The 13,746-nt window shown below is 45.2% G+C and overlaps 1 protein-coding gene across 1 annotated transcript in view; it reads left to right on the top strand.

Moving 5' to 3' along the window:
- The window catches only part of LOC126195360 (slit homolog 1 protein-like), a 129,389-nt gene that overhangs the window by 23,780 nt on the left and 91,863 nt on the right, over nt 1–13,746 (top strand). The window contains exon 2 of the mRNA XM_049933938.1: nt 7,426–7,650. Coding sequence (XP_049789895.1) covers nt 7,426–7,650 — 225 coding nt within the window. The remainder of the gene's footprint in view (nt 1–7,425; nt 7,651–13,746) is intronic.

Here is a 13,746-nt window from a genome sequence, read left to right as displayed (position 1 = left end):
ACGGCTCAACACATCGTTCAAATTTCTTTTTTAATGACAACATCCATACAGAACGCGTAGGTAAAATAACCAAACGTTTATTAAATAAAAATTTTTAGACCGCAATTCTCTTATCACAATTAGAGTTCGGTAACTAGTTTCGGTTGCTATCTGCAGCCATCTTCATATCGTTCGAAACATGAAAAGGCGGTGAATAGGCACTGGAAAGCATCGTTAGCTGTAGTCATGCAACAACATGCATTCGTAAGTACCAAAACAGTAACCGTACATAGTTGAAAATGTCACCGCGACCAAGCCAGGCTGTAGACGGTAATTTCGCAGGTTGACGGTCATGCAATCATTCACCGCCTTTTTATATTTCGAACGATCTGAAGATGGTTATAAATAACCGAAACTAGTTAATGAACTTTCATTGTGATAGGAAGATTTCGGTCTAGGCATTAAAAGTTTTTACTTTAAAAGAAATAATTAATAAACCATATTAAGACCACCGTCTCTCCCCCTGTCCGTGTCAGGCTTCACTAACCAAACACTGTTCATAACCATCATGTAAAACGAAGGTCATCAAACTAAGCTTTACGGCGTTAGAACTTATAAATAACACAATTTAGTCAGTATTTATATTATCTCATGATGATCTCTCCTATGAGATAATACATTATTAAATTGTGTCAGTTATTAATTTTAATTGCATAACGCCTTAGTTTTGTGACCTTCTTTCCATTTGACTGGTTGTGAGCAATGTAAAGTGATTTCGACTATACGGTCTACATGGATGCTGTCATTTGTAAAAAAGATTTGAATGATATGTTGAGCTGTTAGGCAGTTACACTGATCAAGAATGTTTTTATGATTTGAAGATGGCTCATATTTAGCTGACACTAGCAATCAAAATAAAAATTTATTTGCAAGCTTGAAGCAGAGGATTTTCAATCCTTAATACAAAAATTACGACACATTACTTGTCTCCAGAGTTTGCAGGGTCAACAAACATGAATCAAGAAGACATTTGAGAAAGGAAATAAGATACAGGGAGAAGAAGTGTCTTCTAATTTTTCTTTTGCCTTTGTCCCGCATTTGTGCGGGGTCGGAATGGCTATAAATTAATTTGGCGTGGTTAACACAGGGTGTTTCAAAAATGACCGGTATATTTGAAACGGCAATAAAAACTAAACGAGCAGCGATAGAAATACACCGTTTGTTGCAATATGCTTGGGACAACAGTACATTTTCAGGCAGACAAACTTTCGAAATTACAGTAGTTACAATTTTCAACAACAGATGGCGCTGCGGTCTGGGAAACTCTATAGTACGATATTTTCCACTTATCCACCATGCGTAGCAATAATATGGCGTAGTCTCTGAATGAAATTACGCGAAACCTTTGACAATGTGTCTGGCGGAATGGCTTCACATGCAGATGAGATGTACTGCTTCAGCTGTTCAATTGTTTCTGGATTCTGGCGGTACACCTGGTCTTTCAAGTGTCCCCACAGAAAGAAGTCATAGGGGTTCATGTCTGGCGAATAGGGAGGCCAACCCACGCCGCCTCCTGTATGTTTCGGATAGCCCAAAGCAATCACACGATCATCGAAATATTCATTCAGGAAATTAAAGACGTCGGCCGTGCGATGTGGCCGGGCACCATCTTGCATAAACCACGAGGTGTTCGCAGTGTCGTCTAAGGCAGTTTGTACCGCCACAAATTCACGAAGAATGTCCAGATAGCGTGATGCAGTAATCGTTTCGGATCTGAAAAATGGGCCAATGATTCCTTTGGAAGAAATGGCGGCCCAGACCAGTACTTTTTGAGGATGCAGGGACGATGGGACTGCAACATGGGGCTTTTCGGTTCCCCATATGCGCCAGGTCTGTTTATTGACAAAGCCGTCCAGGTAAAAATAAGCTTCGTCAGTAAACCAAATGCTGCCCACATGCATATCGCCGTCATCAATCCTGTGCACTATATCGTTAGCGAATGTCTCTCGTGCAGCAATGGTAGCGGCGCTGAGGGGTTGCCGCGTTTGAATTTTGTATGGATAGAGGTGTAAACTCTGGCGCATGAGACGATACGTGGACGTTGGCGTCATTTGGACCGCAGCTGCAACACGGCGAACGGAAACCCGAGGCCGCTGTTGGATCACCTGCTGCACTAGCTGCGCGTTGCCCTCTGTGGTTGCCGTACGCGGTCGCCCTACCTTTCCAGCACGTTCATCCGTCACGTTCCCAGTCCGTTGAAATTTTTCAAACAGATCCTTTATTGTATCGCTTTTCGGTCCTTTGGTTACATTAAACCTCCGTTGAAAACTTCGTCTTGTTGCAACAACACTGTGTTCTAGGCGGTGGAATTCCAACACCAGAAAAATCCTCTGTTCTAAGGAATAAACCATGTTGTCTACAGCACACTTGCACGTTGTGAACAGCACACGCTTACAGCAGAAAGACGACGTACAGAATGGCGCACCCACAGACTGCGTTGTCGTCTATATCTTTCACATCACTTGCAGCGCCATCTGTTGTTGAAAATTGTAACTACTGTAATTTCGAAAGTTTGTCCGCCTGAAAATGTACTGTTGTTCCAAGCATATTGCAACAAACGGTGTATTTCTATCGCTGCTCGTTTAGTTTTTATTGCCGTTTCAAATATACCGGTCATTTTTGAAACACCCTGTATAAGGCGTGGCCAAATGCCCTTCCTGTCGCCATCCCGTTGGATGGGCCTCCATGTTACCAAGGTTGTTTCGACATGGCTAAAGAAGTTTCGCTGGGAAGCCTTACACATCCACTAGACAGTCTTTACCTCTCCCTATGCTATTTCCATGTTTTGGAGCTCTGAAGAAAGGAATTAGTGGCTGTCGATTTGCTTCCGACCAGAGGTTCACGCCTGGGCACAGTGATAGTTCCATAGGCAACTGCAAACATTTATCCATGATGGCATGCGCCGTCTTGTCTCACAGTGAAGTAATTGTATTAACAGTTATGTTGATTACTTTTAAAATGATAAATAGTTGCATTACTTTTGCTATCTTTCTCGCTTTCATTTGACTGCCCCTTACGTGATCACACTGTTGCAGAACAATCGCTGGAAGCAGTCACACACATAAAAATCTGTGAAGATGCGTGTAGAGTGATTTATAATGAGACCACCACATAAAACTCATTGTAGGTAAGGTGGGTGCCAGACTAAGATTCGTTTGAAGAATCTTTAGAAAATGTAGTCCATCCACAAATGAGGTGGCTTATACACACAGGTTCGGCAAATTTTTGAATATGACTTAATGTATGCAACTCTTCCATTACAGACTGTGTACCAATTAGATACCTTTCAGAGTATGCTGATATAACAGCTCTAAACTTAATAATATGCAGACGCTCACTCGACGAAAGATGCCTAGCTAAAGTCTGGAAAGTTGGACGGGTCACAGCAATATTCAAGAGAGGAAATAGGAGTAATCAGCTGAATTACAGGCACATAACACTGACGTAGATTTGCAGTACAACGGATTCAGAAAATATTGTTCATGCGCAACACAATTAGCTCTTTATTCTCATGAAGTAAAGAGTGCTATTGACAGGGGATCCCAAATTGATTCCATATTTCTAGATTTCCAGTAGACTTTTCATACTGTCCCTCAAAAGTGGCTTCTAATCAAAATACGTGCCTGTGGAGTATTGTCAGTTGTGTGACAGGATTCATGATTTCCTGTCAGGAAGATCACAGTTCGCAGTAATTGACGGAAAATCATCGAGTAAAACAGAAGTGATATCTGTCGTCCCCAAGGTAGTGTTATAGGGCCTCTGCTGCATGTAATCTAAATAAATGACTAGCGGGGAAACCCGGCGTTGCCCAAGTATTTATTTAGAGCTGTGCGTCCACGCCCGTACTATGCAGCGTCTGGCCTTATGCTTGATATTTATGAAGCCGTATCTCTTTAACTATGTGTCGTACAATGACATAATATATTAGGTACATACAGCAGCATATGTCGATACTTTCTGCGAAATTTGTTGCGAATGTAATTAGTAGCAAAGAAGTAATAAATTTAAATGCCATGCGTAAAGCGGCAGTTTTCACGCAGTTTATTGTTTATGACGTCATATCTCCTGAAATATGTGTTCCACAATGTACATTCAGTGGTATATGTGCACACTGTCTTTAAAACGTGTGGCGAATACAGTTCAAATGGTTCAAATGGCTCTAAGCACTATGGGACTTAACATCTGAGGTCATCAGTCCCCTAGAACTTAGAACTACTTGACCCTATCTAACCTAAGGACATCACACACAGCCATGCCTGAGGCAGGATTCGAACCTGCGACCGTGGCGGTCGCGCACTTCCAGACTGAAGCGCCTAGAACCGCTTGGCCACACCGGCCGGCGAATACAGTTAGTAGTAAAGAAATAGTAAATACTAACATCATACCTCATACGGTACTTTAACTGCTTGAATAGCGCAAAAGGAGTGATCGATAACCATTTTTTCTTTCAACATTTTGTAGGGACTGTCAGCGAGAAAAAATTTCATGCATGTTTGAAATTATGTGTAAAGTTTGTTGCAAGTCACTAATTGCTCTCATTTTCAAATACTGGGTGAAAAAAGACTGGAAATTCACGCGTCGCGAGCTACGCACTTTTTTCACCCCCATCCTATTGAAAGTCCGCCCCGATAGCTGAGTGGTCAGCGCGGCGGTCTGTCACGCCAATGGGCCCGGGTTTGACTCCCGGCTGGGTCGGAGATTTTCTGCGCTCAGGGACTTATCCTCATTATCATTTCATCATCATCAGTGGAAAGCAACGGGAAACCACCATTGGAAGCACTTCCTTAGACGCTCATCCGGTGGACCTCTCTGACGAGGCTTCCCCCTTGACAAGACCTGCTTTAAGGCAGAACACAAGGTTTTAAGTCCTATTGATAGATAGGTGGTTCTTATTCCCAAAGCGACTATCGGCTGACACTAAGGTATATGTGTAACAAATGTGGTTGAAATCGGTCCAGTGGTTTAGGAGGAGATATGGAACACACACACACGCTCACACGAACACAGCCATTTTTATAATACGTGTAGATTTAAGAGACAATCAGCCACGTTAGATTTTTTGCAGATGATGCTGTCATTTACCGCCGGGCGGAGTGGCCGAGCGGTTCTATGCGCTACAGTCTGGTTTGTTAGGTTTAAGTAGTTCTAAGTTCTAGGGGACTGATGACCTCAGAAGTTAAGTCCCATAGTGCTCAGAGTCATTTTTGTCATTTACCGTCTCTTAAAGTCGTCAGATGATGAAAACCATTTGCAAAGTAATTTAGACAAGGTATCTGTATGGTTCTAAAAGTGGCAATTGAAACTAAATAATGTAAGGTTGGAGGTCATCCCCATGAATACTAAAAGAAGTCTGTTAAAATCTGGTTAACTATAAATCGCCCTCATCTAAAGCCTGTCAATTGAACTAAAAATCTAGGGATAACAGGTACGAACAACTTACAGTTGAGTGGTCACATAAATAATGTTGCAGGGAAGGGAAACCAAAGACTCCGCTTTATTGAGAGAGCTCTTAGAAGATGCAACAAATTCACTAAAAGACACTGCCTACATTATGCTTCTCCGTCCTTTGCTAGAGTATGGTTGTGCACTATGGGGTCCTTACTAGATAGGATTGACGGGGAACATCGAAAGAAAAGTAACTCGTTTTTCGGTATCGCGAAACAGAGGAGAGATTGTCACGGATACGATACGTGAGTTGGGGTGCCAGTCATTATAACAAATGCGTTATTCGTTGCGGCGAGACGTTTTCACGAAATATCGATTACCTGCTTTCTCCTCTGAAGCTAAAGTATACTACTGGCCATTAAAATTGCTACACCAAGGAGAAATGCAGATGATAAACGGCTATTCATTGGACAAATTTATTATACTAGAACTGACATGTGATTACATTTTCACGCAATTTGGGTGCATGAATCCTGAGAAATCAGTACCCAGAACAACCACCTCTGGCCTTAATAACGGCCTTGATAGGCCTGGGCATTGAGACAAACGAAGCTTGGATGGCGTATACAGGTACAGCTGCCCATGCAGCTTCAACACGATACCACAGTTCATCAAGAATAGTGACTGGTGTATTGTGACGAGCCAGTTGCTCGGCCACCATTGACCAGACGTTTTCAGTTTGTGAAAGATCTGGAGAATGTGCTGCCCAGGGCAGCAGTCGAACATTTTCTGTATCCAGAAAGGCCGTACAGGACCTGCAACATGCAGTCGTGCATTATCCTGCTGAAATGTAGGGTTTCGCAGGGATCGAATGAAGGGTAGAGCCACGGGTCGTAACACATCTGAAATGTAACGTCCACTGTTCAGAGTGCCGTCAATGCGAACAAGAAGTGACAGAGACGTGTAGCCATTGGCACCCATACCATCACGCCGGGTAATACGCCAGTATGGCGATGACGAATACACGCTTCCAATGTGCGTTCACCGCGATGTCGCCAAACACGGATGCGACCATGATGATGCTGTAAACAGAACCTGGATTCATCCGAAAAAATGACGTCTTGCTATTCGTGCACCCAGGTTGGTCGTTGAATACACCATCGCACGCGCTCCTGTCTGTGATGCAGCATCAAGGGTAACCGCAGCCATGGTCTCCGAGCTGATAGTCCATGCTGCTGGAAACGTCGTCGAACTGTTCGTACAGATGGTTATTGTCTTGCAAACGTCCCCATCTGTTGACTCAGGAATCGAGATGTGGCTGCACGATCCGTTACAGCCATGCGGATAAGATGCCTGTCATCTCGACTGCTAGTGATACGAGGCCGTGGGGATCCAGCACGGCGTTCCGTATTACCCTCCCGAACCCACCGATTCCATATTCTGCTAACAGTCATTGGATCTCGACCAACGCGAGCAGCAATGTCGCGATACGATGAACCGCAATCGCGATAGGCTACAATCCGACCTTTATCAAAGTCGGAAACGCGATGGTACGCATTTTTCCTCCTTTCACGGGGCATCACAACAACGTTTCAGCAGGCAACGCCGGTCAACTGCTGTTTTTGTATGAGAAACAGGTTGAAAACTTTCGTCATGTCAGCACGTAGTAGGTGTCGCCACCGGCGCCAACCTTGTGTGAATGCTCTGAAAAGCTAATCATTACATATCACAGCATCTTCTTCCTGTCGGTTGAATTTCACGTCTGTAGCACGTCATCTTCGTGGTGTAGCAATTTTAATGGCCAGTAGCGTATTTCCCCAATTGTAAAAAATCGAGAGAGCTACAGCGATTTGTCAGACTGCCAGTATATCCCACTTCGAGAAGACACTGGTAATAATGTGACTCGGCAGTGAATGTTCTCCTCACAGACTGTCGATCTTTAATGTACCGCCTAAACTAGTGTCCGTGGATCTGAGGTGTTGGCTTTGTTTGGTCTGGCAGACGGTGCGGCTGCAGTGCTGGTTGTGGTGTTGGGTGCTGGTGGCGGCCGCAGCTGCAGCTGGCGGCGCAGGCGCCGGGGCGGCGGCGCCGTGTCCACCTTGCGGCCGATGCCACTGCTGCGAGGTGCCGGCGGGTTGGCCGCCCACGCTGGGGCGGGAAGCCTTCGACAAACCGTCCCTCATTCTCAACTGCACGCGCGGCACCGGCCGCACCAAAGTTGGCGGGGTACGTACCCACTGCCACAGAATAAATTAGCTTTTGAAAGGAATTACCACTGAAATGGAAGCTAATCCGGTTGGAATTGAAATAAATAACTCTCTGAATTACAAATTGCATACACTGAAACAAAAAAATAACAACACCAGAACATAATGAATTCAGAGTAATAACATTTCGGGTATAGGGGACTAAGGTAAGTGATTAATATTGCAAGATCACAGGTCAAAGAAAGCGCAGGGTAAGCCATTGCAAATATAAGATGCTGTAACGACCAGAATGTTGAATGCAAGAATGCAAAAGTGCATGCATTGTGTTTTACAGCTGCTGGATGTCAGTTTGTGGGCTGGAGTTCCATGCCTGTTGCGTTTGGTCGGTCAACAAGTGGACGATTAATGGTTTGTGAATGACGCTAGAGTTTCCGTCTGATGATGTCCCATATGTACTCGATTAGAGAGAGATCTGCTGATCGAACAGACCAAGGCAACATGTCGCCTCTCTGTAGAGCTTCAACAGTGGTCTCTGAGCGAGCGTTATCCTGTTGGAAAACACTCCCTGAACGGCAGCACGACTGGTTGAATCACCAGATTGACATACAGATTTGCAGAAAGGCTTCGTGGGATGAAAACGAGAGTTCTACTGCTGTCATACCAAATCGCACCCCAGACCTAAACTCCAGATGTAGGTCCAATGTATCTAGCACGCAGACAAGTCGGTTGCAGACCCTCAACTGGCCTCCTTTTAACCAACACACAGCCATCCCTGTCACCGAGGCAGAACCACCTTTATCAGAAAACACAAGAGACTGTTACCTTTGCCTCCAATGAACTCTCACTTGACACCTCTGAGGGCGCAAATACCGGTGGTTTGGGGGTCACCGCAATGAAAGCTACAGGGCCTCTTGCTCGGAGCTGTCCTTGTAGTGACCGATTTGTTATAGTTCGTTTGAAATGCCTGGGCTAGCAGGCCAGAGTGGATTAAGTTGTGGAAAGGGGCCAAAATAAGTTCCTGTCAGTTGCACTCAACATATAGCTTTATTTGTCAACACACAATATTGCAACAAGAATGCAAAACACTGAAAACTTTAATCGACCTCATTGATTAACTTTAGATCGGCTGAAGGCCACACTTAAAATGTAAGACACAAGCCCTAAGGAAAATTGAAATAGAAGATTCTTCTGGAGGTTTCGCCCAAGAATATTTTCTAAATCTTCACTCCAAACAGGCTCAATGTCTTAGCACTTCAATTTTAAAGGAACTCGGCTGGAGGCCGCATATTAAGCAATAATAGGCCGCATATTAAGCAATAATAAGTGTTTCAATCCAACGGCAGAAGGCCTAATCTTAAAACAATTGAAGCAAATTCGGCTGAAGGCTCCATACAAAAACATCACAACCGTATGCCTTAAGGGCAATACAAGAACATTAATTCAAGAGACATTAAAACCCGGCTGAAGGCCACACATCAACACAACAATTTAACGACTTAAGGCCTTAAATGATTTGATGTAAAATTCGGCTGAAGTCCCTTATAAGAACAACAATCTCATGCCTTAAGGGCAAGACAAGAACATCAATTCAGGATATATAAATCTCTGCTGAAGGCCACACATCAACCAAATAACTAAAACTCAAACAGGGAAGTTACTATGTAACAGACACGGAACGGCACTCAGAACTTCCAATGGTCGGCCTGGAATTGTAACACTAACCCAACCGACAGACAGCCGACCAACCAATCAACCAAATCAGTTCCGTTCGACGCTGCCAGCAAAACGACCACAAGATTTCAATACAACGACACACAAAATATTGGCGCCCACAACGACCGACAGCCTCGGCGCGACAACCAGGATCAAACGAAGAAATGTAAACATTTGAGGCTCGATATTAAGTTAAGTGAGGGCTCAAGTTTCATGTCCAAGATGGGTGGGCGACGAACTTCGTAGCACTCGCAAGCACCACCTTCGGACGGACGACGTCCCGGAGACACTAGCACGGACCCAACCATGCAGAGGGAACACAACCGACATCTCTGCATAGGAAAGAACCGACCCAAATACACGTCGTCGATGAGACGACCGACCGAACGAGCAACGGCTGTGCGGACCTCACTGGGGCTCCGTCCCGACCGTCCTCCTGGCCAGTCTCCAACTAAACTGACTGCCAGACACACGAAGACCCGGAAATACTATCGGTCGCTCCAGAGATGGTACGACAGTGCACTTATCGATACGCGCTGCTGCTGCCGCTCACGGGCAAGTAAGGGCAAGTAAGGCAGGAAGTTAGTGACTCCAGTAAATGGAACAAGAAAACGAGGTGACAGTACCGTAATAGAAGATGACAAACAATGAATGGCTCGAACACGAGCCGTGCACGGCTCAGTTGTGTCAACTGCTCCTCAGATCGCTGATCGCTGCCGCAGATGCATTACGATGCGCCAGAGCCACAACGCCAAACACGATGGTCTTCCCTGTCGGTAGCGCCACGCGACCATCCAGAACCCGGTCTTCTTTCGACTGTACACTCTCGAAACCACCGCTGCTAGCAGTCATGTACAGTTGCTACATTCCTGCCATGTCCTTCTGCAGTATCGCAGAAGGAACACTCAGCTTCTCGTAGCCCTATTACACGACCTCGTTCAAACTCAATGAGCTTTTGACAATAGTGTCTTTGTCGCCTTAGACGCATGTTTGGCTAATATCTACTCACCACGTCCAGTCTCAAACGTAACTAACGCTCACGACCGTTACAGCGTGTATTTAAGACGAACCTGATTTTCATCCTCCCATGCGACTGGCACAAAATGTGGTTCAAAATGGCTCTGAGCACTATGGGACTTAACATCTATGGTCATCAGTCCCCTATAACTTAGAACTACTTAAACCTAACTAACCTAAGGACAGCACACAACACCCAGCCAGCACGAGGCAGAGAAAATCCCTGACCCCGCCGGGAATCGAACCCGGGAACCCGGGCGTGGGAAGCGAGAACGCTACCGCACGACCACGAGATGCGGGCACAAAATATGAACAGACATCATCTTTCAGATGTACAAGCACGCTTACCAACTTTCGTTTACGTAGCACAACTACTTGGCGTTGCGATTTCCTTCCAGCAGTGTAGTTAAAATTGAACTTCGTAATTAAATTTCTTGAAGTGACTTTAGGTAGCTTTGAAAGAAATCAAAGATGCTTTTAGTTTAAGTCTGCAGCAGTCTTTGCTGCTCTCATTAAATGGAAACGGTAATTTGAGCTGAAGATAATGTAATGAATTACGCAGCTCGACAGAGACTACCTTCTGCTGTTCGATGATCTCGCTTCTAAATACGTCGTGGTCCTATAATTCACATGGTTAGGTGAAATGCCATCTATAGATCACTCGGAAACTGTCGTTCTGCAAAGACAGTATACTCGTCTGCAAATTACTAAGACACGTCCTTCCAAGAAAAATTTACTAAAAAGAGGAGATACCAATTCCGTGGTAGTTTCGTGGTGTCAAACCTACGTCCACCGATTCTGAATGTCTATAGAGCCTAGCAACACGTCGAGGATGTATTTCACTCAGTCTTCAAATAAATAACAGTAATGACATTTTTCACAAGAAAGATGAATTACATTCCGGTAGTTCATCTAGCTCAGTTACAGATCGCCGGCCGGTGTGGCCGAGCGGTTCTGGGCGCTACAGTCTGGAACCGCGCGACCGCTACGGTCGCAGATTCGAATCCTGCCTCGGGCATGGATGTGTGTGATGTCCTTAGGTTAGTTAGGTTTAAGTAGTTCTAAGTTCTAGGGGACTGATGAACTGAGAAGTTAAGTCCCATAGTGCTCAGAGCCATTTGAACCATTTTAGTTACAGATCCCCTTGTTTCCGCCAATGTTATTGCCGTAGTATTATAAGAATACTGTCTAACTAGCCTGAATTCGAATATGGTGGCTTGCAACAGTACCACAATTACACAAAAGACAGTATCTAATAAACTCAGAGTAGAATTGTGCGTCACAGAACGCACAGCTCTCCTTTGCAGTCGATAAGCAAAGACAGTTGTGTTACGGCGGGCACTCGCACAACAGTGTTCAGAACGTTCGTATACCTAAAGCAAATGTCCAAGAAAATGAAAACACTCAGTAAGTAGATAGTGTTAAACGTAATGATAGGATATTACAAGAACAACAAGATATACACATCATATCTGTACGACATGATTTGTCGAGGGCGCTGGTACGAGGTTGGTACGAGCGGTATATTCAACGTCAGGCCGTCACATTGTTGCGAAAGTAGCGCCTGAATGCTGTCCTTAATTCACCCCAAACATCGACAGTAGCCAAAACTTGTTTCCTTGCTACAGTTCCTTAACTGTGCCCGTTGCGCTCTATGATCAGTGAACAACTGCCTGCTAGGGCGGCATTATCACAAAGATGTGGTAACACCCTAAGAAATAACATTTATTAAGAGTATATTACAAAATGGTTACTTAACTCTGGTACAGTTTGATGGGCGGAACCTGATGTCCTAAACCTACACGGTCCAGTCACATTAGTGTAACAACCTGTCGAAAGCCTGAATAAACACCTTTTGCATCGCGGACATTCAGAATTGAGTCAGTGAGGTTCTGGAAGACACCGACAGGGCTGTGGACCCATGCCGACTCCAGTGTCGTGGACATCTGCGTTAGTTTTCTCGGTTGAGGACCCATGGCGCGAACTGGCCGACTGAGTTGCTCCCACACAATGGTTTTAAATACGAGGAGTTTGGTGGCCAGGGGTGTTGTGTTAGCAGAAGAGCCAACACCGCGTTACGAGTAGAGGCCGAAATGCACGCGTTTTAGCTCACGCAGGCTGGCGTGAGTAGGGAAGAACTATACTGACGTGAGGTCTGGAACATGACAAGGAATGAGAATTCAGAAAGCGGACGTAATTAGTTTGATACTTAACTTTAATCCATTAATGATGAACGTCGCTCTTGACGGTACATGAGTCACAATATTATCTGTTCAGATTATAGTAACTGAATATGGCGCCTTGCTAGGTCGTAGCGAATGACGTAGCTGAAGGCTATGCTAAACTGTAGTCTCTGCAAATGAGAGCTTATGTAGGCAGTGAACCATCACTAGCAAAGTCGGCTGTACAACTGGGGCGAGTGCTAGGAAGTCTCTCTAGACTAGACCTGCCGTGTGGCGGCGCTCGGTCTGCAATCACTGATAGTGGCGACACGCGGGTCCGACGTATACTAACGGACCGCGGCCGATTTAAAGGCTACCACCTAGCAAGTGTGGTGTCTGGCGGTGACACCACAAGGGGAGTACGGTGAACTAATCCTGGTGCTCTTCAAACAGCAGACTGCGAGTTGCCTTACACGTTCGAGTGTCCTGCTGGTAAACATTATCAAGCTGAGGAAGAAACAAACTGCATTTTGGTGTCGGCATGTCTAGAAGGGCAGATGCGTATTTGTGTTGACCCATTGTGCCATCCAGGGAACGCTATGAAAACCTTCCCCAGACCATAACACACCCTCCTCCGTCCTGGACCCTGCCGACGATTGTTGCTGGGCCGTACAGCCCGACGGCAGTCTGTCCGATGAAGCATAAAATGTGATTCATCTGAAAAGGCTACCTGTCGTCCATTAGTGGACTTCCAGTTGCGATATTGGCATACAAATTCCAGCCTTCGTCGCCAATAAACTGCAGGCAGTATGGATGCATGAGAGGTGCCAGCTGCGGAGGTCCATAAGCATCAACGTTCGCTGAAGTATTGTTGAGGAGACACTGTTGGTAGCCCCTTGGTTCATCTGGGCGGTTAGTTGTTCAACAGTTGCAAGTCTATTCACTCGTGCACATCTTTGCAGCCGTCGTTCAGTCCTGTCATCTATAGCCTGTGGTGAACCACACCTTTCTCGATGCTGGTTTTGGTTAGCGCCGTTTTGGCATGAATGGCGGCACGCTGAACAGTTTACAGACAGCCGTTTCGGAAATACTTCCACCTTTGGCCCGAAAATCAATGATCATGCCCTTTTGTATATCAGATAAATCCCTCCGTTTCGGCATTAGGACAACGACTGCATTCTTTTCCATGTCTCCCATACACGCTTGAACAGATTTTAATTGTA

Source organism: Schistocerca nitens, chromosome 7, assembly GCF_023898315.1.
Source record: "Schistocerca nitens isolate TAMUIC-IGC-003100 chromosome 7, iqSchNite1.1, whole genome shotgun sequence".
NCBI classification, from domain to species: Eukaryota; Metazoa; Arthropoda; class Insecta; order Orthoptera; family Acrididae; genus Schistocerca; species Schistocerca nitens.
This window is presented reverse-complemented; position numbering and strand designations above follow the sequence as displayed.